Source organism: Ahaetulla prasina, chromosome 7 (assembly GCF_028640845.1).
Source record: "Ahaetulla prasina isolate Xishuangbanna chromosome 7, ASM2864084v1, whole genome shotgun sequence".
In the NCBI taxonomy this organism is placed as follows: domain Eukaryota; kingdom Metazoa; phylum Chordata; class Lepidosauria; order Squamata; family Colubridae; genus Ahaetulla; species Ahaetulla prasina.
In genome coordinates, this window is record NC_080545.1 from 16467781 (window position 1) to 16493195 (window position 25415).

A 25415-nucleotide genomic window follows, 5' to 3' on the forward strand; every position below is an offset into this window, starting at 1 on the left:
AACGGTGGGCCGGTGGACACTTGTGCACATGCACACCAGCACTCCGCACATGTGTACCGACCTGCCACTCACGCTAGGGCTGCATGTGTGGCTCAGTTTCCCACTTACCCCACCCAGCCAGGCCCCCAAAGCCGCAAAGGACGGAGGGGGCACTGATCTAGCTATTATCTGCTCAAGAACACTTGGATCCGTTTACCCTTCTTATTACTAAAGCAGAAAAACAACAACTAGATAAGTAATGATTAATACTGACATAGTTCCTTTTTAGCCAAGATGCAGATACTCTTTAACTTCCATGCCTGGCCCTGAAATACATTGCACAAGGGAGGACTTTAAGGTAAGAGGATTAATCATTAGCATTGATCTTCAAGAGGATTTTTTTTTTTTTTTACTGTTATGCGGGTCATTTCTCAACAGCCCCCTTTTCAAACAACAACTCTATTTGTGCCCTGCCAATCTCTGTAGAGATTTAGCATTTAGAATCTTGCAGTAGGTACACACTAATCAGAAGCACAATGAACTCACATATCAATGTACTGTGTACCCGTGAACAATCTTATCCTTAGGTAGTAAGAAGGGTGAAGAATGCAAGGTATAAGAGGGGTTTGGGATCATAAAATCAAATATTTTAGCCCACCCTGACCGTAGCGGATGAAGATTGGCAGCGTGGTTTCCCATTTTGATATACATTGTTGTTCTTTAAAGCAGGGGTCTCCAACCTTGTCAACTTTAAGACTTGTGGACTTCAACTCCCAGCTTTGCTGGCTGAGGTACTCTGGGAGTTGAAGTCCACAAGTCTTAAAGTTGACAAGGTTGGAGACCCCTGCTTTAAAGACCGGGCATCATCCAAACTTCCTCTAAAAATCCTGAGGAAAAGAGAGGCACTTAAAAAAAGAACTATTACACTTTTGAGACAGACTACAGGTAGTCCTTGACTTATGACCACAATTGAGTCCAACATTTCCGTTGCTAAGTGAGACATTTGTTCAGTGAATTCTGCCTCCTTTTTACGACTTTTCTTGCCATGTTAATCACCACAATTGTTAAATCAGTAATCTGGTTGTTAAGTGAATCTTTGCTTGACAAAAAGTCACAAAAGAGGATCACAAGACCCCAGGACACTGCAACCGTCATAACTACGAAGCAGTTTTTTCAAGAATTTAAATCACGTGACCATGGGGGGAGGGGATGCCACAGTTGGAAGTGTAAAAAAACGGTCATGAGTCACTTTTTTCAGTGCTGTTGTAACTTCGAACAGTTACTAACGAACTGTTGTAAGTCGAGAACTACCTGTACTACTGATCATGTAACAAAATCTAGTTTTAAATCAAATGACCCTGCCGTTCAATATGCAGATTTTTTTAAAAAAAATCAAATATTTTCACAGAGCTTTCTTATTGGTACACTTTCTTTCACACTTCTTAACATCACTGTATCCGTTATTTCCACCCGATGATTTTCCTTCACTCCGCTGGTGAAGCTGACTTGATTCGCCAATGTTTAAACAAAAGGAAATGAGCTAATCTCTAAGTTACCATATTTTAACCAGTGGTGGGTTTCAAATTTTTTTACTACCGGTTCTGTGGGTGTGGCTTGGTGGGTGTGGTTTGATGGGCATGGCAGAGGAAGGATATTGTAAAATCTCCATTCCCTCCCCACTCCAGGGGAAGGTTACTGCAAAAACCCCATTTCCTCCTGATCAGCTGGGACTCGGGAGGCAGAGAATAGATAGGGGCGGGGCCAGTTAGAATTTTTACTACCGGTTCTTCGAACTACTCAAAATTTCCGCTACCAGTTCTCCAGAACTGGTCTGAACCTGCTGAAACCCACCTCTGATTTTAACTTTGAAAACTGCCGTCCCATCAAATTACAAGTTTATCTCAGTTTATTTCAATAAATCCCATGCTGATTTATAACCAATAAACAATACTTACCACCCCTCTAAATGAAGGTGGAATGAGGCCACAATATATAGGTACAAATGAGCTACAAAGCAGGGCCTATGAAAGATTTAAAAAAATAAAGATTAGCTAGAATTATTTCTAATTGCAGGGGGGAAAACATAACAATGCAGGTCACAAATCCAATTTCTTCAGGGAAACCTTTCAAATGATCGGATAGGGAGAAGATCCTCCATGTTTGTAAATATAACATGGTAAAAAAAAAATTAGTGACAATACTATAGAACATACCTGCACCACCTCTTCTTTAGAATTAAAATTGGATATTAATACATTTTCCCCATCAGACACTCTTGTTAGCGAAATTGAAAGTTTCCCCGATAACAATTTGTAACTGTTTTCGGGGAGATTTTTGTAGAGGCCGTCTCTTATTATTTTCATCACGTTGAAGGAAGGGTGAAGAGGACCGAGATTTCGTTTCCTGGCTTCTTTGGCTAGACCGAAAACATCTGCACAAGCTTGCGCTGAAAGATATATAAGCGTCATGAGACAAGATGTCAGATATTAAGTATTCCTTACAAACGCATGCTTCCTCCATGTTGGTTCTCACCTTTAAAGCGCTCCATGGCTTGGGACCGGGTTACTTACAGGACCGCCTACTGCCACCAATAGCCTCCCATCGACCTGTGCGCTCCCATAGGGAGGGGCCTCCTCAGGGTGCCGTCAGCCAAACAATGCTGACTGGCGGCTCCCTGGGGGAGGGCCTTCTCTGTGGGGGCTCCTGCCCTGTGGAATGAGCTACCTCTGGGGCTACGCCAACTCCCTGACCTCCGGACCTTTAAGCGCAAGCTTAAGACTTTCTTGTTCCATCGTGCAGGGTTGGCCTAATTGCAATTTTAACATGGGTGGTTTTATTAGGATTTATTTTATAATTTTATTAGTTTTTAAAATTATTGGGCCAATTTTGAATTAGATTTTTAATAATGTTTTTTAACGTTTGTTTCTGTGCGATTTTATCTTGGCTGTAAACCGTCCTGAGTCTTCGGAGAAGGGTGGTAAATAAATAAATAAATAAATAAATAAATAAATAAATAAGTTATTTCATTTTAAAAAAGCAACACGTGTCTTAAAATATTCCAAAGCTAACATTCCACGCCACCTGATTTTATTAATGCCATCCGGATGAATATGTTCATCTTTTCCTATGCAGGTACCTGGAATCAAATAAAAACCTCAGTGAGAAAACTTTTATTTGAATTATCTCAGAAGTAATTCATCTGCTGAGTGAGCCGCAGATTCTCTATCCACCTGAAACACCAGCAAGGGAAAATTGGTCTCGTTTCAACTGGAGGCAAAACGATCTCGTAGACGATCCTCATTTTGTCAAGGACCTAGGAGTACTCATCTCAAACGATCTAAGCTCACCGTAACAGCATTGCCAAAGAGGCATTAAGAATTGTTAACCTAATCTTGCGAAGCTTCTTCTCCGGTAACATTGTACTGCAAACTAGGGCATACAAAACCTTTGCCAGACCAATTCTTGAATACAGCTCATCCGCCTGGAATCCACACTATATATCGGACATTAACACAATTGAGCGATCCAGAAGTATTTCATGAGAAGAGTCCTCCACTCCTCTACTCACAATAGAATCCTTTATGCCATCAGACTTGAAGTTCTGGGCTTGGACAATCTGGAACTGCACCACCTGCAGTCTGATCTAAGCATAGTACACAAAATTATCTGCTACAACGTCTTATCTGTCAATGACTTCTTCAGCTTCAACCACAATAATACACGGGCAAACAATTGATACAAACTCAAGGTAAACCGCTCCAAACTCGATTGCAGAAACTATAACTTCAGCAACAGAGCGGTCAACGCCTGGAAAGCTCTATCTGACTCCGTTGTTACAACCTCAAACCCTCACAGCTTCAACCTCAGACTGTCTATTGTGGACCTCACCCCGTTCCTAAGAGGTCCATAAAGGGGGTGTGCATAAGCGCACCAGTGTGTCTACCACCCCGTCCTACTGTCCCCATTTATCTGTATTTACTTCCTTCCTTTATGTTTATGTTTATACCTATACCTGCTATCTTGTACATGTTGACAAATAAATAAATAAAATCTATATTTGCAACTTCTTTCTGTGTTCTGGTTCCCTACCCAATTTCTGTTTTGTGATTTTTCTCTCTGTCCTCCTCTCTGCAGTTCCATGATGAATCTACCTAGGATCCTAGTGCCATTTGGAGCTCAGCAAAGGGGTTGGAAGCTTAACTTGTTGGAGAAAAATGCCATCTTCCTGGCAGGATATTACTCAGCTGACTTAAGATGTTTCTATGTGCTGCAAGATAAATTAATATTCTATTCATAAATATTTATCTTGCCAACTGGCCGATAGCTGAAGGTCAGCACTGTGCATACCAAAGTTTTGGAGGGAATCTGTCGCATCTACACTGAAACAACCCTACTGGGGATAGCTCAGCACCTCATGGAAAATTTGGCATCTTCAGATCTGCCTCAGCTAATGGATGGGCCCAAAGTGAAACAGGACCAGGGGTGAAATCCAGCAGGTTCTGACAGGTTCTGGAGAACTGATAGCGGAAATTTTGAGCAATTCGGAGAACCGGCAAATACCACCACTGGCTGGCCCCAGAGTGGGGTGGGAATGGACATTTTGCAGTATCCTTCCCCTGCCACGCCCACCAAGGCACACCACACCCATCAAGCCACACCCACAGAACCGGTAGTAAAACAAATTGGATTTTACCACTGAACAGTTTCTATTTAGTTTCTATTCAATTAAAGAAAAACAGTTGCATGAGGGATTGTTAGGTTGGCATGAACAGATAATCTCCTAGGTCTGATTTATTTTAATTTTTAGAATAGAATAGAATAGAATTTTTTATTGGCCAAGTGTGATTGGACACACAAGGAATTTGTCTTGGTGCATATGCTCTCAGTGTACATAAAAGAAAAGAAAAGAATGGAATAGAATAGAATAGAATTTTTATTGGCCAAGTGTGATTGGACACACAAGGAATTTGTCTTGGTGCATATGCTCTCAGTGTACATAAAAGAAAAGATATGTTCATCAAGGTACAACATTTACAACACAATTGATGGTCAATATATCAATATAAATCATAAGGATTGCCAGCAACAAGTTATAGTCATACAGTCATAAATGGAAAGAGATTGGTGATGGGAACTATGAGAAGATTAATAGTAGTGCAGATTCAGTAAATAGTTTGACAGTGTTGATGGAATTATTTGTTTAGCAGAGTGATGGCCTTCGGGAAAAAACTGTTCTTGTGTCTAGTTGTTCTGGTGTGCAGTGCTCTATAGTGTCATTTTGAGGGTAGGAGTTGAAACAGTTTATGTCCAGGATGCGAGGGGTCTGTAAATATTTTCACGGCCCTCTTCTTGATTCATGCAGTATACAGGTCCTCAATGGAAGGCAGGTTGGTAGCAATTATTTTTTCTGCAGTTCTAATTATCCTCTGAAGTCTGTGTTTTTCTTGTTGGGTTGCAGAACCGAACCAGACAGTTATAGAGGTGCAAATGACAGACTCAATAATTCCTCTGTAGAACTGAATCAGCAGCTCCTTGGGCAGTTTGAGCTTACTGAGTTGGCGCAGAAAGAACATTCTTTGTTGTCCTTTTTAATGATGTTTTGATGTTAGCTGTCCATTTTAGATCTTGCGATATGATAGAACCTAGAAATTTGAAGGTTTCTACTGTTGATACTGTGTTGTCTAGTATTGTGAGAGGTGGAAGTATGGAAGGGTTTCTCCTAAAGTCTACCACCATTTCTACGGTTTTGAGTGTGTTCAGTTCCAGATTGTTTTGGTTGCACCATAAGGCTAGTCGTTCGACCTCTTGTCTATATGCGGATTCGTCATTGTCTCGAATGAGACCAATCACTGTTGTGTCATCTGCGAACTTCAGTAGCTTAACAGATGGATCATTGGAGATGCAGTCATTGGTATACAGAGAGAAGAGAAGTGGGGAGAGCACACAGCCTTGGGGGGCCCCTGTGCTAATTGTACAGGTATTTGATGTGATCTTGCTTAGCTTCACCTGCTGCTTCCTGTTTGTTAGGAAGCTTGTGATCCACTTACAAGTCTGTTCCGGTACCTGTAGCTGATTTAGCTTAGTTAGAAGAATGTCTGGAATGATGGTATTGAATGCTGAACTAAAGTCTACAAAAAGATACCTTCATCAAGGTATAACATTTACAACACAAATGATGGTCAATATATCAATATAAATCATAAGGATTACCAGCAACAAAGTTACAGTCATACAGTCATAAGTGGAAGTAGATGGGTGATGGGTGATGGGAACGATGAGAAGATTAATAGTAGTGCAGATTTAGTAAACAGTTTGACAGTGTTGAGGGAATTATTTGTTTAGCAGAGTGATGGCATTCAGGAAAAATCAGGGAATCCAACTCTTGAATCACCAAGCACATTTGAAACTCGGGGTCAATTTACAACCCTTTCCACAACCATAGTATTTGTTTTTTTGTCTTTTTGTTTTTGAAATACAATGAACATCTGTAATTTTTACCAGTACTGGGTGAAATATCTGATATAATATCAATTTACTGACAAATTCTTCCTTTCTTTAGTTTGAAACATCAATCCAAGTAATACTTTAAATGAAACTGAAATACTGTACTATGAGCATATTAAAAAGAAAAATATAGTGAAAGGGCAACAGGGGTTAATTCTTCAAGCAACAGCAGCTTCCAAAAATTTGGTGTGGCGACATGCAGACCTAAGGCCAGACACAAAGTATCTGATAAAAGTAGTATTTTTTTCATGCAAGGACTCAAAAATAACCTCTCAAGTCACCTAGTTTTGTTCTACCATGTGTGCAAAATGCCACGCCGTTACTTAGATTTGTAACGCCTTCGAGGTAGTCCTCGACTTATGACCACAATTGAGCCCAACATTTCCGTTGCTAAGCAAGACAGCTGCTAAGTGGGTTTTGCCCCATTTTATGATCTTTCCTGCTTCAGTTGTCAAGTGAATCTCTGAGGTTATTAAGTTAGTAACACGGTTGTTAAGTGAATCTGACTTTCCCATTGACCACGCTTGTCAGAAAGTCACAAAAGGGGATCACATGACCCTAGGACATTGCAACTGCGACAAGTACATGCCAGTTGGCAAGCGTCCGAATTTTGATCACGTGACTTTGGGGATGTTGCAGCAGTCACATGAAAAACGGTCATAAGTCACTTTTTTCGTTGTTACGGTACTACAGTCACAAAACAAGACTGCCAATATAATACTGACCCCCAGGGAGGGAGTGCGCAACTTAGGCGTTCTCCTGGACGATCGGCTGTTCTTTGACAGCCGATCGCCAGGGGAGCATTTTATCATGTTCACCTGATTCGCCAGTTGCGCCCCTTCCTTGACCGGGATGCCTTACGCACGGTCACTCACGCCCTCGTCACTTCCTGCCTGGACTATTGCAATGCTCTCTACATGGGGCTCCCCTTGAAGAGCACCCGGAGGCTCCAGTTAGTCCAGAATGCGGCCGCGCGGGTGATAGAGGGAGCACCGCGTTGCTCCCATATAACACCCATCCTGCGCGGTCTACACTGGCTACCGGTAGCCTTCCGGGTGCAATTCAAGGTTTTGGTTACCATCTTTAAAGCGCTCCATGGCTTAGGACCGGGATACCTTCGAGACCGCCTTCTGCCGCCGATTGCCTCCCAACGACCGGTGCGCTCCCAGAGTGGGCTTCCTCAGGGTGCCGTCGACCAAACAATGTAGGTTGGCGACCCCCACGGGGAGGGCCTTCTCTGTGGCGGCACCAGCCCTGTGGAACGAGCTTCCTCCGGGATTACGACAACTTCCCGACCTCCGGACCTTCAGACGTGAACTGAACACTTTATTATTTCAGCGTGCTGGACTAGCCTAAGAATAAAATGTTTTAGCTAAATTTTAATGGGTTTTTAACCGGTTTTTTACCGTTTTTAGTGATTTGGCTATGATAGTATTTAGTTTTAATTGGGTTTTTAACGTTTATTTATTATACTGTCTTTTAATATGCCTGTGAACCGCCCTGAGTCCTACGGGAGATGGTGCGGTATAAAAGTATGATTAATAAATAAATAAATAAATAAAAATAGTATTTTATTTGGATTTATTTCAGTATCTTTATTCTTAATTATTCTTAGAATTCTACTGCATTGACTTTCTGATATGCAGATATATAGAAGGATGCAGGTATATAGAAGAACTATTGATTGTATTAAACATTTTGTTTGCATCTGCCCTTAGGGCTTTAATAAGCGTAATGAATAACCATTAATCAGCGGGAGTATTAAAGTAAGAGGGAGTCTGCTATGGATCCAGGTCCTTCATATGCACAGGATTTATTTCTTATGCCAAGGCTGAATTTGAATAAAAGTTCAAATTAGCAGAGTTTGGTTGTAAGAGATGAGACACACCCCTTCCGAATTAGCTGTAATGAAAGATGTACTCCTCAGGGTGCCGTCGGCCAGGCAGTGCCGATTGGCGACACCCAGGGGAAGGGCCTTTTCTGTGGGGGCTCCCACCCTCTGGAACGAACTTCCCCCAGGACTTCGCCAACTTCCTGACCTTCGAACCTTTCGCTGCGAGCTTAAGACACATCTATTTATTTGCGCAGGACTGGACTAGAATTTTAAATTTTGAATTTGGTTTTAATTGGGGTTTTTATTACTTTTATTGCTATTTTAAATATTTGGCCTTATTTAGTAAGTTTTTTAATTGATGTTTTATTCTGTATTTATATGTATGTTTTTTATCGGGCTGTAAACCGCCCTGAGTCCCTCGGGAGATAGGGCGGTATAAAAATGCGAATAAATAAATAAATAAAATAAATACTTTGGTAGCTTATCAAAGACTTGCTTAATCAATGACCTTCCCAGCTTTTTGCTAGATTAGATGTTGTCATTGGGGCATCTGTTAACTCTGCAAAATCTGTCTAGGAATCTGGTAAGTGAATGCCCTGCAGTAACCCACTTGGCAGAGGGAGATAAAGGGATTGCCTTAGGTATCAGCTGAGGCTCGGCTTATTTTCCTGACCCTATCAGGAAACGGCATTTGCATTTTTATTACGGATGCCCTAACCTAGTCACAACTTTTGTCCCGTTTCACTTCCAGGGAAGAAGTTAAAGTCAAACTTTCCAAAAGGAGTTTGACCTGAAAAGAGAAGGCTCAATCAAAAAATAAAGATAAAAAAATGAAAGGGAGCAGCCTGCAAACCAGCTGTAGAATAGAATAGAATAGAATAGAATAGAATAGAATTTTTTATTGGCCAAGTCCTTCGGGAGAAGGGCGGTATACAAATGTAAATAATAAATAAATAAATAAATAAGTGTGATTGGACACACAAGGAATTTGTCTTGGTGCATATGCTCTCAGTGTACATAAAAGAAAAGATACGTTCATCAAGGTACAACATTTACAACACAATTGATGGTCAATATATCAATATAAATCATAAGGATTGCCAGCAACAAAGTTACAGTCATATAGTCATACGTGGAAAGAGATTGGTGATGGGAACGATGAGAAGATTAATAGTAGTGCAGATTCAGTAAATAGTTTGACAGTGTTGATGGAATTATTTGTTTAGCAGAGTGATGGCCTTTGGGAAAAAACTGTTCTTGTGTCTAGTTGTTCTGGTGTGCAGTGCTCTATAGTGTTGTTTTGAGGGTAGGAGTTGAAACAGTTTGTGTCCTGGATGTGAGGGTCCTGGATGTGTAGTCCCCAATTGCTTACATACTGATGAATTATTATTATTTATTATATACTTTATTCATTAAACTTGAAACTCAGTCAACTGAACATCTAAAAATGTATCACAAATATTATTAACTGGCACTGATGGTTGATAAGGGTTGTTGCCAGCATCCTAGTATCAATCAAGTATTTTCTTAAAATATACGATGTTCCGAGTAGCGCAGTTTTTTTGCAATTCTGCTGGTGTTACTGCAGGAAGCTGCAATATCTTGATCTACTGTGTAAAATTCTTGGACATGGTGCCAAGTGCCCCAATGACAATGGGTATCACTGTCATTACATTATTATTATTATTATTATTATTATTATTATTATTATTATTATTATTATTATTATTATTATTCTTTATTCATTAAACATGAAATTCAGTCAACTGAACATTCAAAAAGGCATCAAAAATACCATTGACTGATTCTAATGGTTGATACAGGTTGCAGCCAGCATCCTAGGTATCAACCAAGTACCTTCTTAAGATATATGATGTTCCAAGTTGTTGTTTTTGTTGTTGTTGTTTTTGTTGTTGTTGTTATCATCTCTTTTATTCATTAAATATGAAACTCAGTCAACTGAACATTTAAAAATGTGTCACAAATACAACTGACTGGTGCTAATGGTTGATATGGGTTGCTGCCAGCATCCTAGGTATCAACCAAGTATCTTCTTAAAATATATGTTTTGTCCCAGTTGCTTTACAGTTGCACACCCTGGTTCCCCAGCAGTAGCAACTGAGCCCTGTTAGCCCATTTTCGGCAAATGTCCAGAAGCCGTAGCATCTGACGCGGTCCTTGTTGACCTGGGTATGGAATTTTGTTGATTTCTTCTCATCATTGGTGATGGTAGGTGCCTAAGTTGGTTCACAGTGGCTAAGCCACTACCAATCCGAAGACTGGCATTCCCATAACCATAGGGACCACACCTAATAGCTGTCCAGGCCCAGCCACAAGGATTATTATTATTATTGTTATTGTTATTATTATTCTATATCTATCGATCGATCGATCTATCTATCTATCTATCTACACACACACACACACACACACACACAATCGCAAGGTAGTTGTGCCTTGAAAGCCTTCCAGAAAGGAAAGTTTACACAGACATTTTAACAAGTGATTTGCAGACTCAATCTAAATCCTAGTTATTTACATCTCTTTTGGCGTATGTGTCTTTCAACCTACTTGCCTCTAGTAACTGTCTGGACAAATCTGAAATTTTCTTGGCAATGTTTTGGGAAATGGTTTGCTTCTGTCTTCTTCTTCTTCTTCCCAGGGCTGAGGAGGAGTGACTGGAGTGGCCCAAGATCCCCCAGTTGGTGTCATATTCAAGGCAGGACTAGAACTCACCGTCTCAGTTTCTAGCCTGATGTCTTAATTGTTTCACCAAACTACTGTAGTTCTCATGTCTCATTTTAAAGTGAGGCAAAGTAAAAAGCTCCTTCAACTCTACTTTTGGGGCTCCATGGATGCACCTAGGTATTTTTCTTAACCATTGTATGGATCGTATACACTTCTAGATTTTTCAAAAATATTATTTTCCTTTCTCAGTTTGCTTCTACAGTCCTTGAATTTATTGGTGGCCTTTCATTCAATCTCTGATAGGTGCAACCCCACAGGTTATGCTTTAGAAACAGTCCTTAAAAGCCATCTTTAACTGCTTTCAATTAATTAGCACAAGGTTTTTTCTTCTTCAGAATTCTGCATTTCCAAAAGTCCACATCTGCATTTTAATATTCTTCCGCCAATGGCATACAGTAGCGGCCAAAATTGTGGAAACCTTTTGGGAAAAGTGTATTTTCTAAAACTAAATCATAACACCACTTTTTTGGGGGGAGTAGTACCATAAAATTATATATCAATGGAAAGATAATTTAATCAAGAATGTAATGCAATAACTTTTATGAAGGGTTTGTTATTAGAACAGCAGTTACAGTATAAAGAAGAAAAGTGAAACACGTAGAAAAAATGAGACATACAAAAATTATCACCACGTTAGTTAATACTTAGTTGGGTAACCTTTAGCATGAATTACGGCCTTACAATGTCTTCCCATGGAGCAAACCAAGTCTTTTAGTTCTGCAGCTGTTATAATGTGAAACCAAGATTGAATGATGGCTTCTATTAACTGGGTTTTATTGCTGGGTCACTTCTGACTAACAAGTTTCTTTAGTCGGCTCCATAGATCTTCAATTGGGTTAAGGTCTGGGCTATTCCCAGGCCATTCCAGCAGTGGAATAGGATTATCTTGAAACTCAAAAAAAAGTGGTGTTATTAGCCATCAATCCTCAAAAATACACTTTTTCCAAAAGATTTTCACAATTTTGGCCACTACTGTACACAGTGGATATAGAAAATACACACACTCCTGTTAAAATGCCTGGTTTTTCAGATGTAAAAATCAGACCAAGATAAATCACTTCAAAATTCTTTCCACCTTTAATGTAACATATAAGCTGTACAATTCACTTCTGAAAAACAAACTGAAATCTTTTAGGGGGAGTAATCACCATAAAATTTAGAATAGCCTGACTGCATAAGTTTTCACACCCTCTTATAAGTAGGGATGTGGCTATGTTCAGAATTAACTAAAATCACATTCAAACTGATGCTAACTGGTAGTCAGTAAGACACCTGCCATTAATTAAAGCGACTCTGATCAAGCCCATATAAAGTTCAGCCTTAGTAAAAAGGTTCTGACATTTACTCAGCTGTCTCTTACATCAAGTTCCCAAAAGAGTTCACAAAGCAACAAAGGGACCTCATTGTTGGAAGATGTCAGTCAGGAGACAGGTACAAAAAAACTTTCGAAAGCATTAGATGTACCGCGGAACACAATGAAGACATGTTTCAATTTAGTTTCCGAACGTTTCGTTACCAGACTAGGTAACGTCATCAGCAGGATTCACGTGAATTTATTGAAGCTTGGTATTCTACCAAAGGAGCAACTAACAAGTATATTGATCTAGATTAATATACGATCACACGGGGGACAAAGGAAGCAACACGGAGACATGCTGAAAGCCTCTCTCAAGTTCCTGGATATCGACACGACCTCCTGGGAAACCCTGGGACAAGATCGATCGACATGGCGCACACTGATTCACCAAGGTTGACAGACATTTGAAGACAGAAGAACAACCACAACACAAGAGAAGTGAGCACTCTGCAAAGCCAGAGCTGCAAATGCTGCAATAGTGATGCCCATACATCTGCCTGATATGTGGCAGAACACTCCGTGGCCGTATAGGGCTTATCAGCCACCTGCGGATACGCCGTGGACAGTCCACAACCCGTTAAGATGTCAAGGTCCTCTTCAAAAATGATGGACGAACATCATCATATTGATCTAGCTCCGACATGTGTATACGTAAGAAACCAGGCCATTCGAACGACCAATCAACAAGAGAACGAATCAGCTGCTCAGAATTTAAACATAGCTCCAAACGAACGACCAATCACATGACCAACTGGCCAGACCGATACACACGTAAGCTAAGGAGAATAGGACAAGAAAACCCCGCTGATGATGTTACCTAGTCTGGTAACGTTCAGAAACTAAATTGAAACAAGCTTGGAGCATTGCCAAAATCTAAAATCCGAGTGACATGTATTTACTATTATTTCACAATGAAGACGGTTATCAACAAGTGGAAAAAATATGGCACAATAGTGACATTACAAGTGGTGAGATTCAAAATTTTACTACTGGTTCTGTGGGTGTGGCTTGATGGGCGTGGCGTGGCTTGGTGGTCATGCAGGGGAAGGATACTATAAAATCTCCATTCCCACCCCACTTCAGGGGAAGGTTACTGCAAAATCCCCATTCCCTCCTGATCAGCTGGGACTCAGGAGGCAGAGAATAGATGGGGGCGGGGTCAGTCAGAGGTGGCATTTGCCGTTTCTCCAAACTATTCAAAATTTCCACTATCGGTTCTCCAGAACTGGACAGAACCTGCTGAATCCCACCTCCGGACATCACCAAGAACTGGATGTCTCTAAACTGATGAAATAACAAGAAAATTGGTCCGAGAAGCTGCCAGGAGATCTACAGCAACCTTAAAGGAGCTCCAGAAATATGGGGCAGGTAAAGATAGTTCTTGATTTACAGACACAATTGGGCCCAAAATTTATGTTGTTAAGACAAGTAAATTTTGACCCATTTTATGAACTTTCTTGTTATAGTTGTTAAGTGAACCGCTACAGTTACTAAGTTAGTAACCTGGTTGTTAAGTGAATCTGGCTTCCCCATTGACTTTGTTTGTCAGAAGGTTGCAAAAGGGGATCACATGACCCCAGGGCACTGCAATTATCATAAACTGTGAGTCAGATCCCAAATGTCGAAATTTTGATCACGAAAACCATGGGGATGTTGCAATGGTCAGAAGTGTGACTCACTTTGTTCAGTGCCATTGTAACTTTGAACTATCACTAAACTGTTGTTAAGTCAAGGATTACCTGTACTGGTTGTATATTACATGTGACAACAATCTTTCATAAGCTTCTTATGTCTGGGCTGTGGAGTAGGGTGGCAAGTTGGAAGTCTTGCCTTACCAAAAACAAAAAACAAAAAACCCTCCATTCAAGCCTGGCTACATTTTACAAAAGGTTTGCCAAGGCAAGATGTGCTATGCTGATAGGCTTCTACCCCATAAGATTAAATGCTGTCATAAAAAATCAAAAGATGCTTCAGCGAAGTTTAAGGGCATGCATCCTTATGATAGATAGAATAGATAGAATTTTTTATTGGCCAAGTGTGATTGGACACACAAGGAATTTGTCTTGGTGCATATGCTCTCAGTGTACATAAAAGAAAAGATACCTTCATCAAGGTACAACAATTACAACACAATTGATGGTCAATATATCAATATAAATCATAAGGATTGCCAGCAACAAAGTTGCAGTCATACAGTCGTAAGTGGAAAGAGATTGGTGATGGGACCTATGAGAAGATTAATAGTAGTGCAGATTTAGTAAATAGCTTGACAGTGTTGAGGGAATTATTTGTTTAGCAGAGTGATGGCCTTCGGGAAAAAACTGTTCTTGTGTCTAGTTGTTCTGTTGTGCAGTGCTCTATAGCGTCGTTTTGAGGATAGGAGTTGAAACAGTTTATGTCCTGGATGTGAGGGATCTGTAAATATTTTCACGGCCCTCTTCTTGATTCGTGCAGTATACAGGTCCTCAATGGAAGGCAGGTTGGTAGCAATTGTTTTTTCTGCAGTTCTAATTATCCTCTGAAGTCTGTGTCTTTCTTGTTGGGTTGCAGAACCGAACCAGACAGTTATAGAGGTGCAAATGACAGACTCAATAATTCCTCTGTAGAACTGAATCAGCAGCTTCTTGGGCAACCATATGCAATCACATGCAACCATGTTATTGTAATTTTTTTAATTGTTTTTCTTCCCACTACAAGATTTGTTTTTCAGTTGAATTGAACAGCTTACGTTTTATATTAAAGGTGGAAAGAATTCTGAAGTTATTTAACTTGGTCCAATTTTTTATTTATTTTTTATTATTATTTTTTTGCATCTCAAAAGATGGCATTTTAACAGGGATGCGTAGACTTTCTATATCCACTGTATTTTCAGAGCATGGCAACTGAACTAGTCCAATGTCTTAAATCATTTAGGACAGTGTTTCTCAACTTTGACAAATTTTATATGTCTGGACTTCAACTCTCAGAATTCCCCCAACCAGGTCCAAGGCTCAGCATCACCGTTGTAGAATTGTTAATGTCCCATCATCTCGTCCTTGCCCTGACTATGTCTGTGCGTGTTTTGCACCCTAACTTCTTGAAATGGTCCACACTTCTAGCAGAATTGGTACTTTATTATTCCGTCTTCTCCCAACTGTTAAAGTCCAATCACAAATATGTGAATATGAAATGTGAAATGGACTCCGTAGTCTACAGGGTTTTTTTTTCCAGAAAGAATGCTTCGTCTCAGCTGGATCAATGACCAGAGTCAGCCATCTTTGTCTCTGGAGGCCAGTAGAACGGCCTTTGTTGACCATCCTGAAGCCTCAAAGTTGACTGAACTCATAACATACTGGGTCTTGTTTATTTTATGTCTGCAATGCTTAAAACAGCTTCTGTACTTGGCAAATATTATATTGAATCACAAACTTGTCGAGCTGGGCAATTTCCAGCAGAGGAGAAAAGCATATCGACAGATCAAGGCTGACAATTTAAGAGTAGATACTTTTGTCCGGGGACACTCTGCCCCAGTTACCTACTAACCTCATACTGTATTCACGTACATTTGAAAGACCCATCGGACTTTCTCTATGAGGGATACAGGGGGGTAAAACTTCCTTTGTACTTTTGCAGCATCCTATTGGATTTTTGAACCTTTAAACTGGATTTAGTTTGCAAAGAGTTATACTAATGTATCCAAGTGGAAGCTTGAATGAACCAGTGGGGGAATTCACATTTTTTTTACTACCAGTTCTGTGGGCGTGGCTTGGTGCACAAGGTGTGGCTTGGTGGGCATGGCAGGAGAAGGATACGGCAAAATCCCCATTCCCACCCCACCCCAGGGGAAGGATACTGCAAAATCCCCATTCCCACCACACTCCAGGGGAAGGATACTGCAAAATCCCCATTCCCACCCCACTCCAAGGGAAGGATGCTGCAAAATCCCCATTCCCACCCCACTCTGGGGCCAGCCAGAGGTGGTATTTGCCGGTTCTCCAAACTACTCAAAATTTTCACTACTGCTTCTCCAGAACCTGTCAGAATCTGCTGAATAGCACCCCTGGAATAAACCCAAATGCAAGTTTAAAATGTCTACATGAAAGTTACAGTTAACTTATAAACCAAATCAAAACCTCTAGGTGTATTGGAAATAAAAAGACGCTTTATTTTTAAAAGACCAGATAGACCATTTATATTTTATACTTCACATCTACAATCTATTAAGACAGGGGTGTCAAACTGGTGGCCCACAGACCGGATGCATCACACACAGGCCACGCCCACCCCAGCTCCGCGAATGGGGAAAACATCACATGACGACAAGGTAATGCCACAAGTTTGGCATCAAGTATTAAGAGTACAAGGAAGCAGATGAAAGGCTCTCTATTACAGAGGTCTCCAACCTTGGCAACTTTAAGACTTGTGGACTTCAACTCCCAGAGTTCTTCAGCCAGCTTTAAGTCTTAAAGTTGCCATGGTTGGAGACTTCTGCTCTATTATATGTGTTTTCTAGTGATATAACCTTCAGGAAACGTATAGTTTAGAACATGTTTTCAGCTTCTAGTCTTGTGTAAATTCATTTTTATTTCCTACCTTAGGTTTATGATAGTGTAAAGAAGAAACATCGCTAAAACCAGCTGACAAAATTTTAGGGATTATTATGTATTATTAATTTGTTATGAACTCAGCTGGCTCTTCTTAACAAAAATATTTCATGAGAAAAACAAACATTTACTCAAAGAGGAAAAGCTATCCACAGAAGTAGTTTATGTAACTTGTGACATTTCCTTCTTGGTAATCTCTCTCTCTCTCTCCTGTATTAATACAACCATCTAAGTGTGTTGAAATCAAGGCTTAGGAGTCACAATACCACTAGCACAGCTCTCCCCACTTGGTTAACATTCCAAAATACAAACATTCACAGAATAAACACTTCCATGCCTACTTGGAAAAGGCTATTGTACTAAAGGAGAAACCATTCAAATTTCATTACCATTTCTTAGCAAGAAGATAATTAAATTATGGGGGAATAACATGTTGCTAAGAGAGGCAGACAATGACATACACTTCCAGCAGGTACTCTGTACATCGAAGTGAAGAAGAAAAATCCTCTCACTTTTTGGATGGCAGAATAGTCCAAGGTTCTGTAAAGGAACCTAAGAAAAAGGGCATCTTCAATTTGCATACACAGTTTTGCATACATCTAGAAGTGAAGAGATGCTTCCAGAATGGACAGAATCTGATGCAATGCAAAATGGTAGTTTCATTCATTTTAATATGTTAAATATCTCTTGGGGAATTAACAAAAACTGCAAGTATTTGGCTCAGCAGTGGAATTCAATTTCTTTTACTATCGGTTCTGTGGGCGTGGCTTGATGGGTGTGGTGTGGCTTGGTGGGCATGGCTGGGGAAGGATATTGCAACCCCTTCTGGGGCCAGCCTGAGGTGGTATTTGCTGGTTTTCTGAACTACTCAAAATTTCTGCTACAGGTTCTCCAGAACCTGTCCAATTTGGCTCCAAACACCCATCAAGACCCACCAAGACTCCTTGAATGTCATTCAGATTATCTATGTACATTTTTTTTCTTTTAAATTACCGGATGAAGATCCAGAACTAGATTATCCAAGTGTAAGTTTCAAGTTTACCTTGTGATGAATTTCTCCGAGCAACTGCTCAATTTACACTAGTCTGAGACTTAAAAGAATGGGAGAAAATAATAATTTTCACTCATATAATTATATGTACACAGGTATGAAAGCATTATAACTACATTAAGTTATGCATTGGCATACTGCATCCAGTTTTGGTCACCGCGCTATAAAAAAGATGTTGAGTCTCTAGAAAAAGTGCAGAGAAGAGCAACCAAGGTGATTAGGGGACTGGAGGCTAAAACATATGATGAACTTGCAGGAACTGGGCATGGCTAGTCTAGTGAAGAGAAGGACCAGGGGAGACATGATAGCAGTGTTCCAATATTTGAGGGGATGTCACAGAGAGGAAGGGCTCAAGCTATTTTCCAAGGCACTTGAAGGCCAGACAAGGAATAATGGATGAAAACTGAACAAGGAGAGATTCAACCTAGAAATAAGGAAAACTTTTCTGACAGTGAGAACAATCAACCAATGGAACAGAAGTTGCCTTCAGAAGTTGTGGGAGCTTCATCACTGGAAGCTTTCAAGAAGAGACTGGACTGTCAGAAATGGTGTACGGTCTCCTGGTTGGGCGGGGGTTGGACCAGATGACCTACAAGGTCCCTTCCAACTCTGTTAATCTAATCTAATTTCCTGCTCCTGATCCCTACTGTGGAAATGCAACCCCAAGGATAGGTAATTTTAAGAACCATCTCTGTAGTTGAAGCTTTTTAATCAGTGTTTTTTATTATATTGGGAAAATACTCAATTTGATTAGTTTTTTTCAGATATTGTCTCCCTAGCTAACGTCAACATACAGGTTAAATGAAATAAAGCTACTAATTCTTCTCTATTAATAATTTTCCCAGTATGTTTATTTATTTATTTATTTATTATTTAGATTTTTATACCGCCCTTCTCCCGAAGGACTCAGGGCGGTGTACAGCCAGATTAAAACAGAACAATATACAAATTAAAACCACAGTTAAAATAACGTATTCTATAAATGGCCGAAAATTAAAACCGTCAATTTGACCCATAAATAAAATACACCAATTAAAATTATTAAAATTTGAAAAATTTAAAAAATTTAAAGTATTAAAAAATTAAGCCAGTCCCGCTTGAATAAACAAGTACGTTTTCAATTCACGGCGAAAGGTCCGAAGGTCAGGTAATTGACGCAAACCAGGGGGAAGTTCGTTCCAGAGGGTAGGTGCTCAATGGATTCAGATGGAGGATAAAGTTGATCTAATCCTTGATCTCATAATTTAAACTTTATCCTGAGAAAAGAGGTTTTAGAGCTGTCAAATTAAATGGCTGTATTGTACGGATAGTCCCCAGTTTAAAAATGAGTTCTCTTCTCTTGTCCTTAAGTCAAACTTGTATGCAAGCCAGAACAGTATTATTAAATAATACCACATAAGTAGTATTTACGTAATGAACTTGATCTCTGTGTATTTAATTCCAATTTTTTTCAATAGGCTCAATTATTAACTATGGGTTGACCTTAAATGGGGTGGATTAACAATTGGGAAATTGTTGTATTGTGTAAAATGACACTGATTTTAAAGAATGGTTGAGGGTTGGTAGTGAAAGCTGAAATACCTCAGTTAACCAAGAGAAAAAGCCCTGCATATCAACAGTGTCAGAGACGTTTATATAGCTTCCTTCATAAACAAGGAGTTTTTGTATTTCTAGAATATAGGTAGTCCTCAACTTACAACAGTTCATTTAGTGACCGTTCAAAGTTGGAACGGCACGGAAAAAAATGACTTATGAACATTTTTCATACTTACAACTTTCGTAGCAGCCCCACAGATCAGGGGTCTCCAACCTTGGCAACTTTAAGACTTGTGGATTTCAACCCCTCAGCTTTGCTGGCTGAGGAATTCTGGGAATTGAAGTCCACAAGTCTTAAAGTTGCCAAGGTTGAAAACCCCTGCCATAGATCATAGGATCAAAATTCAGATGCTTGGCAGCTGACTCATACTTACGACCGTTGCAGCATCCCAGGGTCATGTGATCCCCTTTTGCGACCTTCTGACAAGCAAAGTCAGTGGGGAAGCCAGATTCATTTAACAACCGGGTTACTAATTTATCACAGCTGCAGTGATTCACTTAACAACTGTAGCAAGAAAGGTCATAAAACGGGGCAAAGCTCAACAAATGTTTCCATCAACCAGAGAAATTTTGGACTCGACTATCGTAAGGCAAGAACTACCTGTATTTTTTATTCCATACATATAGCAAGCAAAATGATCGGTAAGGAAATATATCCATTTTGATTTCTTGGCAGTAACGCAGAAGTGATCATCCCTGTCTTCTTCCAGGATTGTGTCATGCCCGCAACCCTGGCATTTTCCAGAGTTTCCTGCTCAAAGTTTTGGAATCAGTCCAACACACATGTCATGAAGCCACAATACGAGCTGAATTCACCTATGATTTAGTCCATGGCTGTTAAATGCACAGCCCATGGGCCGGATCTGGCCCGCAATAAGCCCAGAGTTGTCCCTCGGGGCCATCCCGGAGATGGCGGGGGATTGGCCCGTGCCACCTTGACCACGCCCACCCAGGCAGCCATGATGATGACCAGGCCACACACCCTCGCCCCTCCCCCCCCAAGGGCAAACAAATTCCTGATACGGCCCACAATGGGATCGAGTTGGACACCCCTGTTCCCAATGCTAAACAGGAATCTTTTGGGAAACATTTGATCTGGTCATCCATACCACTGCTCCTTGATTAGTTTAAACATCTCTCCTTGAAAAAGACTACCTCTTATTCATACTCACTAGAAAACTTCATTCTGAGGAAACTCTGTCTTTCAACAGTTGGTGACAAATAAAAGCCCAGCAGTGCTGTTGGAGAGCCCTACTCTTCTTGTAAATTATTGATAAGCTAAAGGTTCCCCTTGCACATATGTGATCGTTGTTCCTGACTCTAGGGGGCGGTGCTCATCTCCGTTTCAAAGCTGAAGAGCCAGCGCTGTCTGAAGACGTCTCCGTGGTCATGTGGCCGGCATGACTAAATGCCAAAGGCGCACAGAATACTATTACCTTCCACCAAAGGTGGTCCCTATTTTTCTACTTGCATTTTTTACGTGCTTTCAAACTGCTAGGTTGGCAGAAGGTGGGACAAGTAACGGGAGCTCACCCCGTTATGCGGCACTAGGGATTTGAACCACTGAACTGTCGACCTTTCAATTGACAAGCTCAGCGTCTTAGCCACTGAGCACTGATAATGCTCACTAACTCCATAGTTATTTTATTTGATTCTTCAATAAAGACACAGAATTGAAAACTGAATTTGATTTATCTTGATTCCGCCCCTCTAAACCTAGGGGTGGTCCTACTCACAGGCAAAATTGCCAGGCATATAGATAGTTCCTCACCTTAGCAACTATTCAAAGTTACTACGGCCCTTCCAAGAGGTACTTAGGACACAGGTCCAAAGTTTCATCTGCTACCCTCCCCCCTTTGAGGTCACATTTATAGCCATTTACAATGTCCTACTACAGCGACACGACATTTTACAGCGTTTTTAGAAAATCTGGCATTTACCTACTGTATAGTTTTAGCAAAACAGACCCAGGGCAAATTGGTTTGCTTAACGGCCGCTGCAAAAAAGATACTAAAAATTAGGTTGGTCATTAGAGTGACCTACTTTACAATCATCATGTCCTAATGATCATAATAGGCTATTAAGTTATGGTTGTAAGTTGAAGATTACCTGTACATACCGTACTTCCTTCTTTCTTAAGGAAATTAAGAAGCCTCTACGTATAAATCAGAAACTGGAATATCAAGCATGCTGTCATGGTATTAATAACTCAGGTGGCGGTTGACACCTGTATATTACAGTATTCTTACAGTGTATATCAATACACTGTAAGAAGAGCCTCCCAGATTCTTCAGAGGGTTGCAGCTGATCCAGAAGAAAACTTGGATTTTCAGCACCATTACAAGATCCGTATCAACAGTAAGACTTTTTACAAAGGCATGATGATGGTTGCCCAATCCGTATGATGTTTGGGTTTTCTATGATAGGGAACTGGCCGTCCAGTTCGCTATATTCTATCTATCTTTCCCTTCCAATCTTTGAGGTCAGGCAGCCTTAAAATTGAAGAAAGGAAAGGAAACATTCCGGTTTTACAAAACTGAATTCAATGGAAGAAAGAGTGCTGAAAACCTGAGAGGATCTACGGGTAGTTAAAAAGAAAAGGTCTCAAAATAGCTTCCACCTGCAAGATTATAGAAATCTGTGTCATCTGCTTGCAGGAAGGCAAATGTTTCAACTATGTTAACAACTATAGTATAAAGGTAAAGGTAAAGGTTCCCCTCACACATATGTGCTAGTCGTTCCAGACTCTAGGGGGCGCTGCTCATCTCCGTTTCAAAGCCGAAGAGCCAGTGCTTTCTGAAGATGTCTCCGTGGTCATGTGGCTGGCATGACTAAACACCAAAAGTGCACGGAACGCTGTTACCTTCCCACCAAAGGTGGTCCCTATTTTTCTACTTGCATTTTTACATGCTTTCGAACTGCTAGGTTGGCAGAAGCTGGGACAAGTAACAGGAGCTCACCCCATTACGCGGCACTAGGGATTTGAACCGCTGAACTGCTGATCTTTCAATCGACAAGCTCAGTGTCTTAGCCACTGAGTCACCGCGTCATATAGAAACATAATATTAAGATATTGTACTTCATTTTGCCCCTGCCCCCACCCCAAAACCTAACAATACCTCACCATGGTGGTGGAAGTGAACAGTGTAAGCCTATTATATTGGTCAATATGGTTCTGGCCTGGAGCAAGTCCTAGTGATCTATTCCAGTTTTCTCTACCCAAAAACATTAGGGATTGACACAAAAATGTATGAGTTATGGTACCGAGTAGTGCGTCCACTTGGCTGAGAGTACTAATAAGGGGAAGAGCAAAGAGACTATCATACTAGCAGGAGCATCCATGATGTGGATGGGGTAAATCTTAATGGCTCTCCAGCCATTGACACAGCTCCTAATGAAAAGAGAGCTCTCCACTGTTCAAAATTGGGAACATGGAACACCAATCTAGGAAAGTTGAACATTGTTAAGAATAAAATGAATAGGCTCAACATTGATATACTAGGCGTCAGTCAAGCTCATTGTTGGACTGGCTGTTGCTTTTCAACTGATGGTCATACTACTCTGGCAATGATACCATCAGAAGAGGTTTCACACTGCATAAAAAAGTTGGCCAAAGCATAGAAAGTTTTCAGTCAATGACAAGATACTGGTGTTGTGGTCCGACAGCAGCCTGTGGAGCTGGCAACAGAGTTAGACAGTGATGAGGCTGAGGATAAACATGGGCCAGTCTTGGAGGCTGGGGAAGGCCCGGATGAGGGCTCTGCGTTGGAGGCAGAGGTGGGGCCAGGGCTTTCGGGGAGTGAGGTGTGGACTCCAGAGCCTCCAGAGGCTGACAGTAGTGAGGCAGAGGAGCAGGAGGAGCCTGTTCCTAATGCACGCATGAGAAAAGCTGCTAGAAGGCAAGAGCAGTTCAAGCAAAGGGGACGACTCGGGAGTAGGGCCAAGAGATGATTGGCCCCACCCATAAGGCTTAAAAGACCAGCAACGGCGTTTGGGATTTGACAGAAAACAATGTTGATAGCTTTGTCTTGTTGCATTTGTTTTGTATCGGTGTCTTCTGAACTTTTGCCAAGAAAGGCCTTTGACAGTTTGTCTAATTGGACCAAGGTTGGTGATAGGACTAAGGAATTGTGTTGGGAGGAATTTGCTTTAATTTAGTTGGACTGCGCTGAGAATGAGTTAACTCTCAGCTGTTCAAATAAAGTTTGTTTGTTTTTACACTGACTGAGTTTCGTACTACCTACTTGGGCCTGGGTCACAACAACTGGCAACACATATCAATGGAAAACCTTGTCACATAACAATTCTACAAGTTCATGCTCCCACTGCAGACTCAGTGGCAGAGAACACATCAAGAAAATTCTATGCTGAAATTCAGGGAACTTTGAAACAAACACCAGAGACAGGACATTTATCTATATAATTGAAGTTTTCAATGTAAAAGTGAGAGAAATAGAAGAAGTTGGGATCATGGGCAAGTTTGGCCTGGGTGAACGAAATGAAGCAGAACATCTGATCCAGCTAAAAGCACATGAACATGTGGCTTGAACAACACAAACGGCGACCACACACTAGGACTTCAGATGGAGAACCCAAATCGACTACGTATTATGTCAAAAGAAGGGGAAAAATCCCATCCTCACCATTGAAAACGTTCCCTGGTGCAGATTGTGGGTCAGACTATGAGCTGCCAAGGAGAAGTTCAGATGTTGCAGTATCAAACGACCACCCAGGATTGCATCTGCAATTGGAAGTTAAGAACAGATTTGAACTGCTCAATATCATAGAAAGACAACCAAATGAGCAAATGGGGAAAATAAAAACAACGGTCACCAAAATAGCCCAAGAACATATAGGAAGCCAAAGAAATTGGCCAGATGGATATCAGAAGCTCTAATGAAGACAGCAGAAGAAAGAAAGCAAAAGCCATTGGTGGAACACCAAAGGCAAAGTTCCAGAGAGAAGCAAGAAAAGATAAAGTAAAATACTGGACTAAACAATGTAAGAAGCTAAAGGAAGCAGCCACAAGAGGTCATACACGAGTGTTTCACTTATGTGAAGAAGACCAGAAACTTCTTTATGCAGTGGTGAAATCCAAATTGTTTTACTACCGGTTCTGTGGGTGTGGGCTTGGTGGGCGTGGCTTGGGCATGGCAAGGGAAGGATACTGCAAAATCTCCATTCCCACCCCACTCCAGGGGAAGGATACTGCAAACTCCACACTCCCTCCCCATTCCTGGGGGAAGGATATTGCAAAATTCCATTCCCACTCCACTCTGGGGCTAGCCAGAGGTGGTATTTGCTCCATACTCCCTACTCAAAATTTCCGCTACCGGTTTTCCCGAACCTGTCAGAACCTGCTGGATTTCACCCCTGCCTTTATGGCAAGAAAGGCTATATGGGCAGGAGGACTCGAGGGGCAGGGATTGCATGACCAACAAGCAATCAGAGAAAAATGGTGGAAATATGCAGAACTACTTTACACAAATGAAAAAGATGGCTAAGACATAAGAAGAGAACCTGACCTACCAGAAATGGAAACAGATATCCTGGAGGAGGAGGTAGAATGGACACTCAATCAGTTGCCTAACCACAAAGTCACAGGAGTTGATGAAATTCCTGCAGAGTTGCTGAGATCACTCCCAATAAAAGCACTGACAGCACTTTGCCAAAGTGTATGAAAGACTGGTCAGTGGGTCAAAAGAATGGGAAAAAAATCAATTATTTATCCCAAAACCAAAGAAAGGTGATGTGAAAGACTGT

At 40.9% G+C, this 25415-nt stretch overlaps 1 protein-coding gene across 4 annotated transcripts in view; it reads right to left on the minus strand.

Moving 5' to 3' along the window:
• Positions 1-25415, minus strand: part of LOC131201731 (patatin-like phospholipase domain-containing protein 2) — a 49259-nt gene that overhangs the window by 19326 nt on the left and 4518 nt on the right. For 2 of the 4 annotated variants that reach the window (XM_058189883.1, XM_058189885.1), the window contains exons 2-3: positions 2193-2425; positions 1935-2000 (exon numbers count right to left, since the gene is read on the minus strand). In XM_058189883.1, coding sequence (XP_058045866.1) covers positions 1935-2000; positions 2193-2425 — 299 coding nt within the window. Of the gene's footprint in view, positions 1-1934; positions 2001-2192; positions 2426-2511; positions 5472-24295; positions 24394-25415 lie in introns of those variants that run through there. The other 2 variants (XM_058189886.1, XM_058189884.1) reach the window with 2 other exon arrangements.